Genomic DNA, 22,479 nt, shown 5'->3' on the forward strand with positions numbered 1-22,479 from the left:
AGCCCTGACCGGCCATTTAGCTCCAGGGCCCCCCGTGGGGTGGGGTCACTGAGGCTATGGTCAGGGCCTCACTGTGGCTCCACTTCCTCTGCCCCACTCCTGCTTCCGGCCCCCTCTCCCACAGTGCTGACTTCCCAAAGAACATCCCACAGGATGACATGTCAGAGCTGGCTTCCTGGAAAACAAGTCTCAGATGTGCGGGAGCATCTCTCGGCATAAGCATCTCCCCATTCTGGGTGTGAGTCTAGAGTTGACAGAAGCCTCTTTTTCATACAACATGGTTCCTGAACATAAGCCAATGATTTCATCTGTAGTGCATCCTAAGACATGGTAGCCTGTTGCCTCACTGGATAATAACTGCCCTGTTGTATTTAAACAGATGAAATGCAGGTTTCTAACAGACGCTTACTCCTTGGAAGAAAAGTTATGACCAACCTAGACAGCATATTAAAAAGCAGACATTACTTTCCCAACAAAGGTCCGTCTAGTCAAGGCTATGGTTTTTCCAGTAGTTGTATATGGACGTGAGAGTTGGACTATAAAGAAAGCTGAGCACTGAAGAATTGATGCTTTTGAACTGTGGTGTTGGAAAAGACTCTTGAGAATCCCTTGGACTGCCAGGAGATCCAACTAGTCCATCCTAAAGGAAATCAGTCCTGAATGTTCACTGGAAGGACTGATGTTGAAGCTGAAACTCCAATACTTTGGCCACCTGATGTGAAGAACTGACTCATCTGAAAAGACCCTGATGCTGGGAAAGATTGAAGGTGGGAGGAGAAGGGGATGACAGAGGATGAGATGGCTGGATGGCATCACCAACTCGATGGACATGAGTTTGAGTGAACTCCAGGAGTTGGTGATGGACAGGGAGACCTTGTGTGCTGCAGTCCATGGGGTTGCAAAGAGTCGGACATGACTGAGTGACTGAACTGAACTGAACTGAACAGGTCGCATAAATCCTGTGTAGTGGCTGCTGGCGATGCTGCTCTTAGATGCCCTCTATTTGGCTGGCGCCTCCATCCCTCAACTGTTTTGAGTTCTGGCTGCTAATCACTCAGAGCTGCACCCTTCTTTCGAGAATTGCCTTCATCTGATTGGAGCCATCTCACCCAGAAATACCAAACAGGTTATACCTGAATTTCTAGAGATAGCCCAAAGCTAATGCCTGATCATGGGGAATATAAAGACTGGCCCTTTTGCCTCAAGGGGGTATAAATCCATGATGCCATTCATGCTCTGGAGCTCCCTGTGGGATCAGGCTGAGGCTGCAGCTACAACTATTCAGCTGAGCTCAGTATTTGCAGAACTTGGTCCTCTGCCCCACCCTGCATCCCACCACCTTAAGGGTTTCACCTAAGACTATGCTTTTACTCACTTACTTGCACAAGAATCCTCATGTCAAGCTCTGCTTCCAGGGAACCTGACCTAAGATAATACTTCATGGGTAATTTGGGGGATGTTTATCGATCATTTTGACTATATGCAACTTTAGCCTTATTCACTGATTTCATGAGATAGGATTTCATTGTTTTCCTCATCAAGTTCCCAGCACCTAGCATAGTCTGAGACATAGAAAAGTGAAGTCACTCAGTTGTGTCTGACTCTGCGACCCCATGGACTGTAGGCCACCAGGCTCCTCCATCCATGGGATTCTGCAGGCAAGAATACTGGAGTGGGTTGCCATTTCCTTCTCCAGGGGATCTTTCCGACCCAGGGATCGAACCCAGGTCTCTAGCATTGTAGGCAGACGCTTTAACCTCTGAGCCACCAGGGAAACCCTATGCCTTCAATTTAACTTTGGTTGAATAAATGGGTGAATGAATGAATAAACACATATCTGAGAGTGTACCCTTTCTTTAACTATCAGTAGTCAATACTGTCTAAGAATTTAGTCTTGCTCTTGGGGCTTCCCTGGTGGCTCAGATGGTAAAGAATTTGCCTGCAATGCAGGAGACCCGGGTTTGATCTTCCAGACCCAGGGATCAAACCTGGGTCTGGAAGATCCCCTGGAGAGGGGAATGGCTACCCACTCCAGTATGCTTGCCTGGAGAATTCCATGGACAGAGGAGCCTGGTGGGCTACAGCCCATGGGGTTGCAAAGAGTCAGACTCGACTGACACTTTCACTTTTCACTTAGATCCTCCACACCTTCTAGGGCCTAGCAGTGACTTTTATGGGTTTATTTTTTTCCTAAAAGCAGAAAACCCATAAAGTCCACAACCATTTTTGTTTCCGAAATATAACAGTAGTGAGTATGAGGTTGATTCCATCTGATTTCAATTTTGGGTGTTATTGCATAAAAGCTTAGAGGGCTGCAGCACGGAGGAGAGACACAGAGGCCTTATTTGAAATAAGCCAAGTGGAGGGCGGCATTCCCATCAAACCAGTAGGCAGTAAGAGAGCTTTCCAGAATGGAAATGTAAACTTTCTGAACTGTAGAACTGCTTTTCTTTAGAGTTATTGGCAAGGTTTCACAAAGTTATTAAAAATTCTACACAGAAAGTGCTCTTGCTCCATGGTTCAATCTGCCTTCATAAGTTTAAAAAAATCCAAGCAAACGTTTAATAGTTGGATGATCGTTAGTTTTTCAGCCTGTTTAAGAGTTAAAGGCTACAAAGCAGTCATTCCCAGAAAAGCCGCAGAATATGTACAGCTTGCATCTCAAGTACACTGGAGCAATTAAAAAAAAATTTATTTGGTTGTGCTCAGTCTCCTATCTTTGTGGTGGCATATGCAATCTTTAATGGCAGCAGTTGAGGCAGGTGGGATCCAATTCCCTGACTAGAGATCAAACCCACCCCCTGAGTTAGGAGCCCTGAGTCCCAGCCTCTGGACAACCAGGGAAGTCCATGGGGCAATTTCTTAAATCTGTGAATAAAAAGCCTGACAATGAGGACGTTCAAAGGACAAGCTTTGGGGACCAGATAGACTTGGCACGAGGCTTTGCCATTAGTTAGCCTAAGAGCGGGCTGCAGTCCACAGGGTCGCAAAAGAATTGGACACAGCTTAGCAACTAAACAACAAGCTGTACAAGACATTGCTTTAACCTCTGAAACTCAGCTCCCTTATCTGAAAGAGGGAATAATGCTTGTTTCTTACTGGTTTTTGTAAGGAGGGTTTGGGAAAGAATTAAGCATGTCAGTTCAGTTCAGTCGCTCAGTCGTGTCCGACTCTGCAACCCCATGAATCGCAGCATGCCAGGCCTCCCTGTCCATCACCAACTCCCAGAGTTCACTCAAACTCATGTCCATCGACTCAGTGATGCCATCCAGCCATCTCATCCTCTGTCGTTCCCTTCTCCTCCTGCCCCCAATCTCTCCCAGCATCAGAGTCTTTTCCAATGAGTCAACTCTTTGCATGAGGTGGCCAAAGTACTGGAGTTTCAGCTTTAGCATCATTCCTTCCAAAGAAATCCCAGGGCTGATCTCCTTCAGAATGGACTGGTTGGATCTCCTTGCAGTCCAAGGGACTCTCAAGAGTCTTCTCCAACACCACAGTTCAAAAGCATCAATTCTTTGGTGCTCAGCTTTCTTTATAGTCCAACTCTCACATCCATATACAACTACCGGAAAAACCATAGCCTTGACTAGACGGATTTAACATTACTAGGGTGATCAGCTTCTCCTCGCTTGCCCAAGACTGTCTTCAAATAAAATCCCACATTCTGGGAATCTTTCTTGTTCTACTGAAACCATCACTATTGGTGAAAATGAAAGTCGCTCAGTCGTGTCCAGCTGTTTGCAACCCCATGACTATACAGTCCATGGAATTCTCCAGGCCAGAACCCTATTGGTGGGGCTACTTCTAAATACCAACAATAATAATAACTCTACATGATCTGTCTTTGAATAAAGAACAAACTGGAGATCTGTATTCTAATAACGGGCACAGACGATTCCAAGCCATAAACAAATCCACTTTCAAATAATTACAGTATATTTAATATGACAAATGAAACAATTAGAGTGACAGTGCATTGACTTAAAACAGGAAAGAGAAACTTCCGAGTCTGAGACCTCAGAGAGGCAACCACCCTTTTTATAATGGCACAATTATCTAGGAGGTTGGCAGTTGCTAAAATGTAGTTACAACTTGGAAACCTCAGATTTGAAGCCCAAATGAGAGGGACAAAGAAGATGAATGAGAAAGAGAACCACAAGGCCAGAGAATTTGTCTAGAAGTTCCAAGAAGTAAGCTGTTTTGCCCTCTTTTGACAAGAGCTATATAGATACACTGAATAATTACACCACTTGTGCTTCTGGGACCATGGCATTTTGTATGACACAGATATTTCCCCCTCTGATGTGGTTTTTAGCCATCTGAGCCTTTTAGTTTAACAGCCAACTCTCTTTATTCAATGACAGGAAAGCAAAATGTGTCCCTATTGCAATTATTGGCTTAAAAAAGAAAATCTTATGGTCCTTAACTCAATGCTGAGAGAAGCCTGTTTGGCACCTTTTCCTTTTGTGGCTGTCTGTTAATTCAGTCCTTCCACTTTTAAAATTCTTGTCTTGCGAGTTTTATCACCATTGGCTTTTGTTAATGGCCACACTCTGGTTTCTCGCCCAGTTTTACAGCTTTTCTATTTTCCCCTCGCCTCGTTTTAATTTCTGCAGGTTTAGAACCATAGATTTTAGTCCTCTCGATACTGCCTTTTTAATTAATAGCAACTTACTGGCTACCATTTCTCAAGGGTAACCAGACTGACTGTGATAACTTCCTGGCAGATGGATGTGCTTCTTTCGAGGTTTTAAAAGTCAATGAGCCAGCTCATTCCCGCAAAAGGAGACCTGAACTCAAGAGGGCAGCTATATCGCCTCAGCCTTTTCTCACTTTTCTCCCAAATGGAAATAGTGATGTTCTTTGCTTTATTTTGACTCCACGAATATACCTAACAGGGCTGTACCGACCTTTTTGTAGCTCCTTGTAGACAATGAAGAAAAACAAGGCTTCTTGAGATCAAAATGTTTTTTGAAAATGTATTTATTTATTGATGACTGTGCTGGGTCTTCACTGCTGTGGATGAGCTTTCTCTAGTTGCAGTGAGCAGGGCCTGCTTTTTGCTGCAGTGCACAGGCTTCTCATTGCACTGGCTTCCCTAGTTGCAGAGCACAGATTTAGTTGCTATGCGGCCTGTGGGATCGTAGTTCCCCAACCAGGGATCTAACCCGGCGTCCCCTGCAATGGCAGGTGGATTCTTAACCATTGGACCACCTGGAAGTCCATGAGATCATGATTTATCAGACACCAATGTTCTATGTAACTAGTATTTTTTATAAATTATAAAAATGATATGTAATTATGGTAAAAAGAAATTCACAGAGTAGGGAAGGGTACAGTGATGAGCAACACTTGCTCCCATGCTGGGGCCACACTGTGCTTTCCCCAGAGGTGATCACAGCTAATCATTTCTTAGGGAGTGTTGAAGGGATTTTCTAAGTGGACACAGTATGGGGCTGTCTCATTTCCTCTCCTGGTACTCTGTACGTTCTTCTTGGCCTTTAAACAGAGATTGGGTTATCTATTTATCTGCTTGTTTACATCCTTATTTTTACATCTTCATTAGATTAAAACTTCAAGGGGGCAGGGACCTAGTCTGGTATTCCCAGCATCTAATTTACTGCCTAATACATAACAGACACCTGACAATCTGATGAAGGACTTAAGTGTAAAGATACATCTTCAGAAAGAAAGAGAAAAAAAATCCCTGGGAGGAGAACCTGTTTGCATTGCCCTGCCTAAACATTCTAGAACTTTCCTACAGGATTTCAATCATGCTCATTATTAATTGTTCCTTGGACCATCCCTGAAAAATGGCCAGGAAAAAAAAAAAACGGCCAGGAATGCAGCTGTGTACTCTTTTTCTGAGGAGGCAGCTGAAGTCACTCAGGCTAAAGCAATTTGCCCAAAGTCAGCGTCAACAGGTAAAGAATCTGTGTATAATGCAGGAAGACCTGGCTTTGATCCCTGGGTTGGGAAGATGCCCTGGAGAAGGGAATGGCTATGTACTCCAGTATTCTTGCCTGGAGAATTCCATGGACAGAGAAACTTGGCAGGCTACAGTCCATGGGGGTCACAAAAAGTTGGACACAACTGAATGACTCACTTTCATTTTCTTTCACAATGTCAACAGGGGTGGTGAGTTGAACTAAAGATGGTAGGAGGGTGGATGTGGGCTTTGGGTCTCACATGTAGATTCCTACAAACGCCAGCATGCACACTAAACTCTCCACCACTTTGCTTCAAGAAATGGGACACAGATCGTAGGGTTTGGAGGCAGACAGACCTGGATTTGAACTCCAGCACAGCCAGACACTACTCCCTGTACCGCGGTGGCCTTACCTTTCCAAGTCTGTTTCCCAGCCGGGGAATGAATGGTGCTGCTGCCCACTTACACTGTGAGGAGGAAAGATAATGCCATGTATATACACAGGGTGTCTGGTTCACAGTAGACACTGAAATGTTGGTTCTTCCTCCTCGCCCTCCCAAAAGATGAAAACTTGAGCCTTGACAGCTACAACTCAAGACATTTTTCTTCTTTTCCATCAGCCCCATTAAAAGGAGACACACCATAACAGACTTCTAGCTGTTCCCCCAATTCCAGGAATTTATTTGGCATTAATGTGAGGTTGTTCAGGAAACATTTGATCGCAGCAACTCCACCGAGAGCCAGGATACTAGCCTCCAAAGGCAGGAGTCAGGCCATGCCTCAGGCAAAACTCTCAATATGTTATGTTAGCTGCTCATTAGTGTCCTACTATCTGCAACCCCATGGACGGTAGCCTGCCAGGCTCCTGTGTCCGTGGAGTTCTCCAGGCAAGAATACTGGAGTGGGTTGCCATTTCCTTCTCCAGCATGGCATTAACACGAGGTTGTTCAGGAAACATTTGATCTCAGCAACTCCACCAAGGCCCAGGATACTAGCCTCCAAAGGCAGGGGTCAGACCATGCCTTGGGTAAAATTCTCAAGAGCTCCCCAAACCTAAAGCAAATCCTACACAGAACACAGCCACTTGTGCTAGTTCAGGCTAACCAAGTCTAGGGGTTTTTATTTATCAGGTATCTGGTGCCAAAAGGAGTTGTTGCTTTTCAACTTAAACCTCAGATAGATCAAATGCTAGGAGGGTAGTAGAACCTGCTTTAGAAAAACAGTTGGCTCCAAGGGAACAGTCATCAATCATATGATGGTGGCACGGGGGGTGGGGTTGGGTGAGTTGGGAGTGGACCCGTGGGAAATCTTTCTAGTCTTAATGAAGTCCCAGGCTGACCGCATTCATCAACAATTGGTGAGTTAATATACCATATTTGTTTTTCTCTTTCTGACTTACTTCACTCTGTATAACAGGCTCGAGACATTGCTGTATAGCACAGGGAACCCAGCCAGGCACTCTGATGATCTAGAAGGGTGGGGTGAGAGGAGCGGAGAGAGGCGATATATGTGTAATTATGGCTGATTTGTGTTGTTGTAGGACAAAAACCATCACAATTTGTAAAGCGATTTTCCTCCAATTAAAAAACCAATCAGTGAGTACATGCTAGGTGCACACTCCTGAAGCAGGCTCAGGGGACAATGGAAGAATACAAAGGAGAATAAGAAGGTCTCTGCCCTGCTGCTGCTGCTGCCGCTAAGTCGCTTCAGTCGTGTCTGACTCTGTGCAACCCTATGGACAGCAGCCCACCAGGCTCCTCTGTCCACAGGATGCTCTAGGCAAGAATACTGAAGTGGGGTGCCATTTCCTTCTCCATCTCTGCCCTGAGTCTTCTCATCAAACTGGTTTTTCTGCAGACCCTTAGGTGAACAGTGAGTCCTGCAATTCTTCATCTACATAAGGTAGCAGCTAATATATACATGCAATTGTGGAAATCACCACACACACACCCCACCCCTAAACTGCTTCTTTGCTTCCTTTTCCCAGGCGCAAACTAGAACATGCATCAGAGGAGGCCCCTTCTACCCGGTCTTCCTTTCCTGTTGTCCTAAATGTGCCTTTTTTTTCTCTCTCTCTCTCCTTTTAAGGTCATGTTTTTGTTTCTCCAAGAGAAACTCACATTTCCTTTCCAAACTCATGGATCTTATATTACCGCCACCAGGAGAAATTCTGGGCTGGTTTCATCCTCCTTTTGGGATTACGCCCCTGCCTTCAGGTCACATCCACATCCACATCTCTGAGGCTTCACCTACCTTTCCTGGACCGTGCCAAGCCTTGCTGACAATTAGACACTGGAGAGAGGAGGGGTCTGGGAGCAAAGAAGGGAGAGGCTACTCAGCCGAGAACCAGTCCAGGCATCGGCTAATTTGTTTGGCAAGGTCTGGCTACTCTAACGAGAATAATAAAGCAAACCCCAAAAGATGAAGCTTTTGAGGATGTGAAGGCTCCACTGGGAGGCCGGCCACAGACCAGAGTTTCGTGTGCCCAGAGCTACCTCCATATTTACTTCTCTACCTTAGCTGAATAGTTGAGGAGACAGCTCTGGAGGAGGAAAACAGGAGTCCTCAGCCTGGAGAAACGGGTTGGAGAGTCATGTCTGGAGGCGGCCCCGAGCTCCCGAGCAATTCATTGGCATGGGAGAACAGGCAGCAACAGAGCTCCCCTTGTGTTGTCTGCTGGGCTCAGGGAGGGGTGGGGAGGAGACAGCCGATGATCTATCAGCTGCTTTTCAATCAAAAAGGTCCCAGGTGACTGGAGCAAATCAAGGTTTAACAGAGAAAGAAAGAGCGCCCCACCGAGACAGTTCCAACTCGTGAAGCATCACTTCTGTCACATTCTTTCTGCCAGTTATCACCTATTAACACCAGGCATGAGACAGAGGCCAGTGGGAACTGAAAGAAAGATGTGGTCGGTCTGATGCGGTGTGGATTGGAGCAGGGCTCCAAATGCGAGGTGCGGCTGCTCATAGGCATCAGCTGCCCCATCACCCTTCGGAAAGTGATCTGAACTGTGGGGATCGCTAGGGAGGAGAAGGGGACGACAGAGGATGAGATGATTGGATGGCCTCACCGACTCAATGGACATGAGTTTGAGTAAGCTGCGGGAGTTGGTGATGGACAGGGAGGCCTGGCGTGCTGCGATTCATGGGGTCGCAAAGAGTCGGACATGACTGAGCGACTGAACTGAGCTGAACTACCATCCCCTACCAGTGACCTTTCATTTCCTTCGCAACACCATTTCGAATCTGTAAGGCTCTGTTCATTTACCCTGTGTTACCTGCCTCCCCAGGCTCAGTGCCATTAAAATCGGCAGCTGCCTCTTCCACTCCTGGACCCTTGGCATCAGAACAGTGCCTGGCACCCAGACAGCACTCCGTGGGTGAGCATCAGATGAATGAATCCAAAACGTTCTTACACGACCCGACAAGGAAATTTTCCACACCAGGTGAGGATTGCCTTTAACCCACAAACACGGTCTGTCAATCTCAACGGGACTAAAGAGTAGACATGGGCATGATGATGCATGCTTCATGAACAGGTTCTTCCGGAGAAGGGAAGCTTTAAAAAAGTGCCCAAGAACCCTTAGCTGGTGGCCCGATGATGTCCAGGGGAACGCTGTGAAGTACTAACAGGTGCTCTTGCGGGAGCCAAAGGCAGATCGGAAGAGGCCAGTGGATACTGCCTGAGCCAGACACAGAAGACGCAGGAAGCTCTAGCCTGGAGTACGAGACACACCAGGAAGAGACGGTGTGTCAAAAGCCCTGGATGGAATAGGAAGAAAATAATTTTCTCTTTATTGAAAAGATTTATGTATTTGTGTATTTTTTGGCTGTGCCGGGTCTTTGTTGCTGCGTGCGGGCTTTCTCTAGTTACAGCAGCTCAGTCATTGTGGCACACAAGCTTTAGTTGCTCTCTGGCGTGTGGGATCTTCCAGGACCAGGGATTGAACTGCTGTCCCTTGCATTGGCAGGCAGATTCTTAACCACTAGATCACCAAGGAAGCCCAATCCTTTTTTTTAAAAAAGCAGATTCTAGGCAGCTGAGAGCTGTGTTAACAGAAGCTTCAATCAGAGGTGGGCCTGTCTTGTAAGCTGACACCTTTGGTAGAAATCTTTGCCCTTGAGAAGACAGGACAACTTGTGGCTGGTGAGGTCTCAGGACTGGAAGACCACTGATGCACTTCAGCAATTGTCTGAACGCTTAAAACTGAAGCTATCTGCTCCTTGATCTTATTTTGGAAATACTTAGTACACAGCATTGTTCGCTGAATCTGAAAACACAAAAGCTGTGTGTTGGGCTTATCATTGTGTGGCATCTCCCACCCAGTGCTGTGCTGGTCATGTTGCTCAGATGTGTGATCCTCACTCCCAGCGACACAGTTTTCAGTGCGGCTGGAGCCTAGGCGGGGTGGGCTCTACCCGGCCCCCTTTTAACTACCACACAGTGGGGAGAGCTTTCCTGAAGCACCCGAGGCTCCATTCTTATCTGTACACTGGAGACAACAATATCCACACTGTGAGGATCAGTGATATGACGAAGTGCTTAGACCCCAGGCTGCATGTAGAAGACCTAAGAAAGATGGGACTAAGCGCAGCTTACTGGCCTTACGTTCTTATGCTCCCTAACTGGAACTCATCTGCTGCCAGTTAGCATGTTAAGTGATATAACCACTTTGGAAAACTGTGTCAGTATCTGTTAAAGTCAAATATGTACCCACCCTATGAGCCAGGAATTCTACTTCTGGGTATATACTCCAGAGAAGGGAATGTCTACCAAAGGGCACAAGCATGTTAACAGTTGGGACTTCCCTGGTGGTCCAGTGGTTAAAACTCCCAGCTGCCAGTGCAGGGGACACAGGTTCAATTCCTGGTCAGGGAACTGAGATCACACATGCCACATGATGTGGACAAAAAGGAAAAAAAGAATACAAAAAAGACTAAATATACGTGTATATATGTAACATTCACTTTAAGCAACTATCAGTTCAGTTCAGTCGCTCAGTAATGCCCGACTCTGCAACCCCATGAATCGCAGTACGCCAGGCCTCCCTGTTCATCACCATCTCCCGGAGTTCACTCAGACTCATGTCCATGGAGTCAGTGATGCCATCCAGCCATCTCATCCTCTGTCATCCCCTTCTCCTCCTGCCCCCAATCCCTCCCAGCATCAGAGTCCTTTCCAATGAGTCAACTCTTCGCATGAGGTGGAGCTTCAGCTTTAGCATCATTCCTTCCAAAGAAATCCCAGGGTTGATCTCCTTCAGAATGGACTGGTTGGATCTCCTTGCAGTCCAAGGGACTCTCAAGAGTCTTCTCCAACACCACAGTTCAAAAGCATCAATTCTTCGGCACTCAGCTTTCTTCACAGTCCAACTCTCGCATCCATACATGACCACTGGAAAAACTATAGCCTTGACTAGATGGACCTTTGTTGGAAAAGTAATGTCTCTGCTTTTGAATATGCTTTCTAAGTTGGTCATAACTTTCCTTCCAAGGAGTAAGCGTCTTTTTTAATTTCATGGCTGCAATCACCTTTGCTCTAATAAAAATTAATTTTAAAAAAGAACATTAACAGCTGTATTGTTCACAACAGCCCTAAACTGGAAACAACCCAAATGTCCTTCAAGTACGAGTTAAATGGTGGTGTATTCATTTAACGGAATAAACATGGCAGTGGAGATGAGGATATTTTTGCAACTCACAACACCATGGATGATTCCCACTAGCATAATGCTGAACAAAAGAAGCTGGACCCAAAAGAGCACATACTATATGATTCCATTTATAAAAGTCAAAAATAAACAAAACTGATCTCTAATGCTAGATGTCAGAGACTAGTTATGTTATGGGGGTGGATAGTGACTGGCGCATCCAAGTCCCTATGGTGAGGGGCACATGGGATATTTGGAGTAATGATACTGTTCTGTGTCTCCTTACAGATGATGGTTACATGTGCGTGTGACCTTATTAAAATTCATCACACTTAGGACTGACTTGAACATTTTTCTATATGTATGGTGTATGTAGTAGATTGCTAATCCTTTGCTATCTGCTGCAGACAGACTCCACTTCCTTGTCTTGCTGATGGTGGGTTTGTCCATGTGACTTACTTTGACCAATAGGAGGTCAGAGGGTCTGATGGGAGCAATGACATGAAATGGTTTTGCCCTCTTGGGTTTCCCACAGGTATAATAAACCCCAGAGAGCCGCTGCTCTTTTAGCCTGATTCCCAGAATAATATACACGGAACAGACTAAGCTAGACCTGGAGCCTGAAGTCAGGTCTAGCCATTCAAGTAACGGTTGATTGCGAGGAGAAAGATTCCTGTTTTAAGCCACTGAATGTTGATTTGCTTTGTCATGCAGCATTATTGTGGCAATAGCTGACTAATACATTATTCTTCAACAAAAAAAGGACTTTAAGATCTAACTGCTCTGTTTTTCTTATAGTCACTTGTTTCAACTTAATGTTACTGACACCCATCTCTAGCACTTATAGGACCTATTCATGTCATCTATCAAGTGAATTTCAGTTTCCTTGTCTATAAAATGGGATGGTGCTTACTTTACACGCTCTTGGGTGGAATGAATGAGCCAGGAGACCTAAAGCGTGCATGCTCTCATGCTGACTCTTTGCGACCACATGGAGTATAGCCCACCAGGCTCCTCTGTCCTTGGGATTCTCCAGGCAAGAACACTGGAGTGGGTTGTCATTTCTTCCTCCAGGGGATCTTCCTGACCCAGGGATCAAACCCACATTTCCTGCACTGGCAGGTGGATTCTTTGCCACTGAGCCACCTGAGAAGCCCAGAAGACCTGAAAGCACGACACAATTTTAAAGTGATGGACTTTAAAGTGAAGGCACAGTCACACCGGGTGAAGCTGCTTCCTTCCTTTTGTGCACATCTTGGCTCAAAAGGTGAGGGTGCGGTGTGGGGAGCAGGCTGGAGAACAAAAGTCAGGGCCTGCCCTAGAGCAGTGACCGAGCTTCTGGGCGTCGCTCTGTGGGACCCAGACTGCCTTGGGAGATGGCAATGATGCTTGGGCCTCTAGAAGGTCAGCAGACCATACAGGAACCCAGGAAGGCCACCGCTGCCCTCAAATCTACCCCCCAGCCATGACCCTCTGTGTGTCTGAAGAACTACCATCAGTGTTTCCTTTCACGGGGTTATGGTGCTGGGTGTCTAACCAGCCCCTGTTGAATCCTTACTGCCTTTCTCACTGCACGTCTCAGTTTCCAAAGAGCAGGCCCATCTGTTTTCTCATTTTGGTATCATTCCCACTGTGTGGATAAGAAACCTGAGACTCTGGAGGACTGAGTGATTTCTGCAAAGCCACTTAGTCCAGGAGTATTGGGAGCTAAATTTGCAACAGGTTTTCTGACCAAAGCTTAGAGAGGCAACTCACTGATGTGAGCAAGAATTCTATCATTAGATAATCCAGTCGGATCTTCAGACATACAATAGGTGGCACTGGCCTGAGGGATAGGAGCAGTGAATTTTGACAGAGGAGACGGGAAAGACAGGTATTGAGTGAGCAGGTAAGTAGTGGACTTTGAAGTGGGTTATGGGGGATGGTGAGGGAGTGAGAGGGAAGAATGGAGTCGGGGCAGGTGGGGAAAGACTGCAGACCCCTGTGCTGGTCTGCTAAGGAGCAGTCAGGAGCAGCAGCAGGAAGAGTCCTTCCCAAGAATGGCTCTGAGAGAAAAGAAAGAATCAGAAAGGATGCCAGCCAGGTCCAGGGACTCTGCAGCCCCACTCCATCTCCAATAGCAACAGTGTGGGGTGGTGCCGTCACCATATCCTACAACAGGAGCCCCGCCCCGGGGACCCTCCTGCTGCCCGCCTGGCTGGAGGGTGAGGTAAGACTCCAGGCTTGCCTCCTACACGCTGGACTCTGGTCTCGTTCCCTGCCAAGCCCTGTGACGGCCGACTGCCTGGCCTGGGACTAGTTCCTGCAACCAGTACAGTCCTCACTATCAAGATGTGACAGCAAAGAGACCCTTGAACAAAGCTGTATTTAAACAAACACACACTTCCTCTAGAGCCCAAATATCAAGGACCCATTTCCGCTGATTCAACTAAACACAGCAGCCCTCAAGGCAGGGGGTGGGAGGTGGGGCCGTGCTGTTTTCTTTGCAACGATTTTCACACGGGTGGGTGGAGAATTTCCTTTGGCAAGGTGAGCCATCAAGGCTGCTTCCGTGGATGCAGTCTCAGCGTGGCTGCCCGAAAGCAACCTTCTCCCCCGTGACTCCGGTCCCCAGTCTGTTCTGCGGCTGTGACCTACCTCTGCGGTTCTCAGGCTGTTCTGTTTCTGGGCCAGGGGGCCTGAGCTGAGGCTCTGAGGGTTCGGGCACTGGGTCCCACAGCTCATCTTCTTCTCTGGGTTGGATATTCCACTTGGGGCTGTCGATCGGGGCACGCCGTTGGAGGTCACACCATCTTCCAGCACACCTACGGGGAGGGAAGCAGAGCATGGGACTAGAGTCTTGCCTATGGCAGTTGCTGCAAACAATCCCCAAGACAGCAGAAATGAAGAAATAAATGTCACCCAGAAATCCCATCATGCAGAGCTACATTTTTCTAAAAGAAGACGTGTGGGTTTTTTCCTCTTCCTTTTTAAAAAAAAAATTAAAAAAATAATTTTTGACCACATGGCATGCCATGCGCAGTCTTATTTCCTTGACCAGGGATCGAACCTGTAACCCCTGTGTGTTGAAAGCCTGTAGTCTTAACTACCAGACAAGTCTCCGTTTTTACAAAAATGAGACTTTAAAATAATTTTGTAACCTCAAATTATTACTTAATAATACATCATTGACATTTTCCCACACCCTTAAGTATTCTGCCATACACTTTGTCTGGTCTGTCACTGTATGGATATGTTACTATTTATTTAACTAATGCCCTCTAATTGGATATTTATTTTTACCTTTTCATATCAAATGTTACAGTGATGAAAGCCAGTGGGGCTAAAGTTTTATTCTTAATTATCTCCTAGGATAAATTCCTAGAGGTGGGATTACTAGTTTGAAGGTAACACATTGTTTTTTACATAATTCCATTTCAAGGTGTTGGACTGAGTAGGTGGTTCCTCCCAGGGAAGGCCAAGAAAGGACAGAATGAAGTTTAAATATGGCCTCAGTGAAAAGCAAGAGGGTGGAATTCCCTGGTGGTCCAGTGGTTAGGACTCCGAGCTGCCACTGCTGAGGGCGAGGGTTCAATCCCTGGTCAGTCAGGGAACTAAGATCCCACAAGTTGTGGGGGGAGGCCAAAAAAAAGAAAAAAAGGAAAAAGAAAAGCAAGAGGAGGACTTCATGGATAAAGAGTATTTAATTGGAAAGACAAAAGGTGGTCCAGGGAGCACTGGGGGTGCAGGTGGCAAGGGCGAGACAGGAAGACAGCAGAGGCTGTGATGGCCACAGGGAGGCCCAGGGCAGCAGGGCAGGCCAGTCCCTCTGCTCCTCCAAGGCCAGTCGGCAATGACGGAGCCGTCTGTGAGGGTAGGACGTTGTGATACAAAAAGAAACATACATTGGGTCTTGGTCCCCGGTTCCCGGCACAGAGCTCCTAAAACCCTTGTCATTTCCCGAGTAATAATGGGGACAGCAGCACCTTCGGTGACAACATTTTGTATTTGCTCACGTTTCCTGACGCAGAGCTCCCAAACTCCTTGGAATTTCATGAGTGACAGGAAAGAGAGGAGCACTATTTGTTATAAGGAGGCCACTCCTGGTGGCCCCCTAGGTGGCCCCCTTCAGGATGAGGGCTGGTTGCCAGGAAGACCTGACTTTGAGTAGGAGCTTGGAACTTTCAGCCCCACCTTCCAGCCTCTGGGGAGGGGAGAGGGACTGGGAACTTGAGTTGGTAACTGATGATGCCTACATGATTAAACCTCCCTAAACATCCCTACGTGACAGTGTTTGGGGGAGCTTCCAAGTTGGTGAAAGCATACAGATGCTGGGAGGGTGGCACACCCCAGCTCCACAGCTCAGATCCTGTGCTTGGAACTCTTTCAGACCCTGCCCTGTGTACCTCTTTATCCAGCCGTTCATTTGGATCATTCATAATATCCTTTACAAATAAAATGTAAACATAAGATATATTACTTACATGCCTATTGGCTAATTGTGTGTGTGTGTTTAAATTTTTGAGTCTTTGCCTGTCTTACTTTTGGGGTGTTGGGGTGTTACTTTGGGGGTCTTAATTTTGGGGTGTTTGCTTTCAAACTTAAGGAAAATAAACAAAATCCTTTCCCAGAGTGTTGAGAAATCTGGCACGAGGCAGGCATCAGAAGCTGTGTACCTGAAACACTAAGAGAGGGAGGGGCAGAGCTGATGAGGCTGCAGTCTCCGTGCAGCTAAGGGAGGGACCTGAAGGACACACATGTCCACATGCCACCCACCTGCTCTGCAAAGTGCTAGGAGGCTCCTGACCATGGTCACAGGATAGAAATCCAAATTCAAAACACTAAGTCAAAATGGAAGATGCCTGATCGAAAGTTTCCTGATTGGCAGGCACTCTGGATGAGTTCCAGATGTGTTGAGAAATGGCTGGATTCCTTCAGCTGGGCTCCCCCCAAATCTTTGTGCTCCTCTTCCTCCACCAGCTGGCAGCCTGCCCCCCTTCTCTTCCCATCCTCCCTCCATCCTGCATCAGCAGTGCTTCAAACGCATATGCAGACACCCCAGCATACATACTCAATCTCCATCCCCACTGCCCCCTGCAAACAGCTGCCCCTCGGCCTAGGGAAATGCAAACCGGGAGAATGACTCAGGTGAAGAGGCCCATGAAGACCCTGGAAGCAGGTCTGTGTGATTTGGACGGGTAATTCCAGGATCCTGGCACCCACAGAAGAGTCTAAAGCAGAGCATCTTATCATGGCCCACTGCTGTTACTGAGTCTGCCGTGGGATAACTGTAAGAACTGAACACAAGCATTTGGAAATGTACGGATGTGATAGCTGGACCATAAAGAAGGCTGAGCATGGAAGAATTGATGCTTTCGAATTGTGGTGCTGGAGAAGACTCTTGATAGTCCCTTGGGCTGCAAGGAGATGAAACCAGTCAATCCTAAAGGAAATCAACCCTGAATATTCATCGGAAGGAGCGATGCTGAAGCTGAAGCTGAACCTCTAATACTTTGGCCACCTGATGTGTAAAGCCGACTCACTGGAAAAGACCCTGATGCTGGAAAAGATTGAGGGCAGCAGGAAAAGGGGATGACAGAGGATGAGATGGTTGGATGGCATCACTGACTCAATGTACGTGAACTTGAGCAAGCTCCAGGAGATAGTAAGGGACAGGGGAGTCTGTCGTGCTGCAGTCCATGGGGTCTCAAGAGTTGGACACAACTGAGCAACAACAACAAATGACCATCTGACATCACTGGAACATCCAAGGGTGAACCTGTCAGACTGAACTTATCTGGTTGAAGAGGGTATAGACCAGTTTCAGTGTTGTCAAACTCATGAGGTTAGGCACAATTGCTGCGAGCTGGGTGTTAATCATATACATAGGACCATTTATTTGTCTGTGATGGACTGGGAAAAAGAAAAGCAACTTGGCCAAGAGCAGACAGTGGAGAACACAGAAGCCGAGAGGCAACAGGAAGTGGGACCGGGCACAAGGCAGAGCTCCAAGCTCCTGGCACCTGTTCTCCTGTCCCGTAGTATTTCACTTACAAAACGCAAATTTAGACAGAACTATTAAGAATTTCAGGATGGCACCTGCAGGGCATTAAATCCTAAACACAGACCCCTTCTGAGCCTGGCAGGCCCTGTGGGGCTGCCCTGGTGGCACCCCCAGGAAGAGCCAGTCCTAACAACACAGATCGAGGCAGAGCTGCTGTGGCTGCGGTGCACATGGTCAGTCCTACCCTCTCAGCAGCCCGCTGACTCCCTGTGGGTCTCTGCTGAGGCTCACGACTCCTAGAAACATTGCCATTCATTTGGTCTAGTGTTTTCAGTTTTCACTGGTGGCTGAACAAAAGTTAGAGCTCCTTCTTAATCCCCAGTCTAGGGACTTTCTCAACGATTAAATGGGAAGAATAATTCCCGCTTCCTGGGCTATTGTAAGGGTTAAACAAGACAACATATATTAAGGTTCTAAGACTTCAGCAATATGTGAACCGTGAACTCCCTGATGTTCAAGCTGGTTTTAGAAAAGGCAGAGGAACCAGAGATCAAATTGCCAACATCCGCTGGATCATCGAAAAACCAAGAGAGTTCCAGAAAAACATCTATTTCTGCTTTATTGACTATGCCAAAGCCTTTGATTGTGTGGATCACAATAAACTGTGGAAAATTCTGAAAGAGATGGGAATACCAGACCACCTCACCTGCCTCTTGAGAAATCTGTATGTAGGTCAGGAAGTAACAGTTAGAACTGGACATGGAACAACAGACTGGTTCCAAATAGGAAAAGGAGTACGTCAAGGCTATATATTGTCACCCTGCTTATTTAACTTCTATGCAGAGTACATCATGAGAAATGCTGGACTGGAAGAAACACAAGCTGGAATCAAGATTGCCGGGAGAAATATCAAGAACCTCAGATATGCAGAGGATACCACCCTTATGGCAGAAAGTGAAGAGGAACTAAAAAGCCTCTTGATGAAAGTGAAAGAGGAGAGAGAAAAAGTTGTCTTAAAGCTCAATATTCAGAAAATGAAGAACACGGCATCTGGTCCCATCACTTCATGGGACATAGACGGGGAAACAGTGGAAACAGTGTCAGACTTTATTTTTTTGGGCTCCAAAATCACTGCAGATGGTGAGTGCAGCCATGAAATTAAAAGACGCTTACTCCTTGGAAGAAAAGTTATGACCAACCTAGAGAGTATATTCAAAAGCAGAGACATTACTTTGCTGACTGAGGTCCGTCTAGTCAAGGCTATGGTTTTTCCTGTGGTCATGTATGGATGTGACAGTTGGACTGTGAAGAAGGCTGAGTGCCGAAGAATTGATGCGTTTGAACTGTGGTGTTGGAGAAGACTCTTGAGAGTCCCTTGGACTGCAAGGAGATCCAACCAGTCCATTCTGAAGGAGCTCAACCCTGGGATTTCTTTGGAAGGAATGATGCTAAAGCTGAAGCTCCAGTATTTTGGCCACCTCATGCGAAGAGTTGACCCATTGGAAAAGACTCCGATGCTGGGAGGGATTGGGTGCAGGAGGAGAAGGTGCCGACCCAGGATGAGATGGCTGGATGGCATCACTGACTCGATGGACGTGAGTCTGAGTGAGCTCTGGGAGTTGGTGATCGACAGGGAGGCCTGGCGTGCTGCAATTCATGGGGTTGCAAAGAGTCGGACACGGCTGAGCGACTGAACTGAACTGAATATGTTTGGCACGTGGGCTTCCCAGATGGCTCAGAGGGTAAAGAATCTGCCTGCAGTGCTAGAGATGCAGGCAGATGTGAGTTTGATTCCCAAGTTGGTAAGATTCCCTGGAGGGGGGCATAGCAACCCACTCCAGTATTTTTTTCCTGGAGAATCCCCATGGACAGAGGAGCCTGGTGGGCTATAGTCCACAAGGTCGCAAAGAGTCAGACACGACTGAAGTGATTGAGCATGCATGTCCCTTTGCTCTTATTATTATTTAAGGTCCAACACCAGCCGCCTTGACTCCTCAGGTGCCCCCCTCTATCAGCCATATTAATTACATTCTTGATCTATGAGTCACACAAGCAGGGTCTATGAAGAGCTCAACGACTGGCCCACTGAGCCTGATGCATGTGTGTGTGCTCAGTTGTTCAGTTGTGTCTAACTCTTTGCGACGCCATGGACTGTAGCCCACCAGGCTCCTCTGTCCATGGAATTTTCCCGACAAGAATACTGGAGTGGGTTGCCACTTCCTGCTCCAGGGGATCTTCCCAACCCAGGGATTGAACCCGTGTCTCCTTCACTGGCTGGCAGACTCTTTACCACCAAACCACCTGGGAAGCTCATACTGAATCTGATAAATAAGAAAATCCCTGATCATAAGCAGTGAAACAGGGCCAAGCTTGGAGCCTGGCATTGCCAGAGAGCAGGACCATCTGCTCAGTGTGGTCAAGAGGTCACTGCAGGGGGTTAAGGATATGTATGCCTACAATCCATCAGGTGGTTTCACTGCATGGATTTAATTTGACGTGTCTAGTTCCAAAAATAATAAGACTCAATATTAGAAAACCTGTCAACTATAAAATTACACAAGGGGAAAAGAATTTTGACCTCATCATGCAGAGATAACAAGGAGGTGATGTCCTTCTGACAGATGCTACTGGTGCCCCCACCCAGGTTCAGTTATCTGACCCCAGCTGCGGTGCATGCTGGCGGCCAATAGCTCATGCCTGCCCCCTTCTCCTAAGGCCTGTCCTTGGTCAAAGGAGGCCCCCTCACCGGGAGAGGCTTGGTTGATTATGTCAGGTATAGTCCACGGCCAATAAAAAGTGTGTAGGGGTGTGTGTATAAGAGCCCAGCACCCACGCCTCTGAGCAGGATAATTTCTACAAAAAACTTTTCTCCAAAGTAACTCAGGGGAGGAAGCTGGGACTAGACTCATCCTGAAACTAACACATCTTTGCCCAGCGCCCTCCCCTGGCCCACCCTGCTTCCCAGGCTCCCTCCCTCACATGGTTCTCCTCCCAGGAGTATCTCCAGGAGTCAGCTGCATACAATCCCCATCTCGGGCTCTGCTTCAGGAGAACCAAACCTAAGACAGCATATATACCCTGCATGCTCAATATGACCTTCCCCTCGTCTTCGCCCTGCTCCAGGTCCTAGAACTGACTTGAAAAGCGCCATATTCACAGGCTCCCTTGCCCACTGGCTTCTAGTTGGGTGCCAGTGGGCATCATGAGCTATTGAGCTGGGGTCTCTGCAGAGGCATGCTGAGGTAGGGCCTTTACTTTCCTAGCTCCCTTCCAGCAGAGTTTCCATGGGTGCCCTGTGTCCTCTACACACTCCTCCACCAGAAAAGGGTATAGAATCAAGAAAAGCCAGAGAGACTGTGTCATTGGGATGCTCCTGGTGGCTTCAAGGGGAGCTCAGAGGAGTGATGGTAAGAGAGAACAGATGGTAAGCTGTTGAGTAGGGAGCTACAGATGCTCTATCAGTCAGAGTGCAGAGCTGCAAGCAACAAAAATTGACGCCAGTGAATTAAAGTAAAAAAGTGATTCATTTAAATAATCCGAGAAGCTCACAGAATATCTGGAAGGGCTGGAGACTGAGACACAGAGGCTGTCAATCAAGGAACAATGTCCCAAATCCTTCTACGGAGCTTGTCCTCGCAGCCCCTGGACCCTGGAAACTCACCTTGGCATTGTTGCCAGTTACACTGAAAAACTATTGTTGTTTTTCTGAAATTCAAGTTAACCAGGTGTCCTGAATTTTATCTGGCAACCCTATAGGGTGCCAAGTCACCCAGACTGGGGGGACACTGTTGTGAAAGTTGCATTGTACTAGATCCCAAGCTTCATCCGCATTCCTCCTCCAGGCCAGCCCTCTCCTACCTGGGACCTTGGGGAGTGAACCTTATTTTGTAGGAAAAGAAACTGAAGTTTAACTCTGGTTCTGTATATGTCCAAAGCTGGTGGTCTCAGCAAGTATTCATTCACATTACCTTTGAGGAAAAGCTCCCAAGGAGGCAGTTCTCAAATTTTAGTGTTTGTGAGAGCCACCTAAGTGAAAGAAACAGTCACTCAGTCGTGTCCGACTCTTTATAGTCCATGAAATTCTCCAGGCTGAATACTGGAGTGGGGAGCCTTTCCCTTCTCCAGGGGATCTTCCCAACCCAGGGAATCGAACCCAGGTCTCCCGTATTGCAGGCGGATTCTTTACCAGCTGAGCCACAAGGGAAGCCCAAGAGAGCCACCTAAAGTCCCTGTTAAAATACAGGTCCTTACATCCACCCCCACCCCAGAACTTCTGATTCATTGGGGGCTCAGGAATACACATTTTAACAAGTTCTTTCCATCCTTCCCCACCTCCAGTGATTCTGAGGCAAGGAATTCTAAAGACTACACTTCTACGCTCCTGGCATAGAGATCAACACTCCTACTAGTTTTGAAGGTTCACTGAAAAATGCCTACCGCCATTTCTTTCCACAGTGAAATCTGTAGCAGTAAATTGAGGGACATGTGTGTGCCCCTGGGGTATGTCCTTTTTGGACACCCTTCACAAAATGTTCATTCCATCCAGAAGACAAGCCAAATCACTGACTCTGCCAGAAGAGGGGAAACAGCTGTGTCCAAAGCTGGATGACAAATTGCAACCCAGGACTTCTTGCCAGTTTCTTGCTATTTTTGGAAATGGAACTGGGAGAGGGGCAGAGCAAAGAAGTTAAAAAAGATAGCCAGGAACTGTGCGGGAGGCAGGACAAAGGGCCGTTTCTCCTTAACCCTTGTTGAAGGTGATCACAGATTTCAGTCACTGAAACCACCTGCAAGTCATTCCCTCAACGCTCAAAATCCAAAACGCTGAGTCATAAGCAGTCTGTTTGGGAAGAATCTTCTAAAGTCACATCAGATAAAATTCTGGCTCACCAAACACTATCTGGGCTCAGGCTCTGA

The 22,479-nt window shown here is 47.1% G+C and overlaps 1 protein-coding gene across 1 annotated transcript in view; it reads right to left on the minus strand.

Moving 5' to 3' along the window:
• BAALC (BAALC binder of MAP3K1 and KLF4) overlaps positions 1 to 22,479 on the minus strand; it is a 95,549-nt gene that overhangs the window by 1,747 nt on the left and 71,323 nt on the right. Inside the window, exon 2 of the mRNA XM_068984144.1 lies at positions 14,217 to 14,383. Within this exon, the coding sequence (XP_068840245.1) occupies positions 14,217 to 14,383 (167 nt within the window). The remainder of the gene's footprint in view (positions 1 to 14,216; positions 14,384 to 22,479) is intronic.

This window comes from Capricornis sumatraensis, chromosome 11, assembly GCF_032405125.1.
Source record: "Capricornis sumatraensis isolate serow.1 chromosome 11, serow.2, whole genome shotgun sequence".
NCBI lineage: Eukaryota > Metazoa > Chordata > Mammalia > Artiodactyla > Bovidae > Capricornis > Capricornis sumatraensis.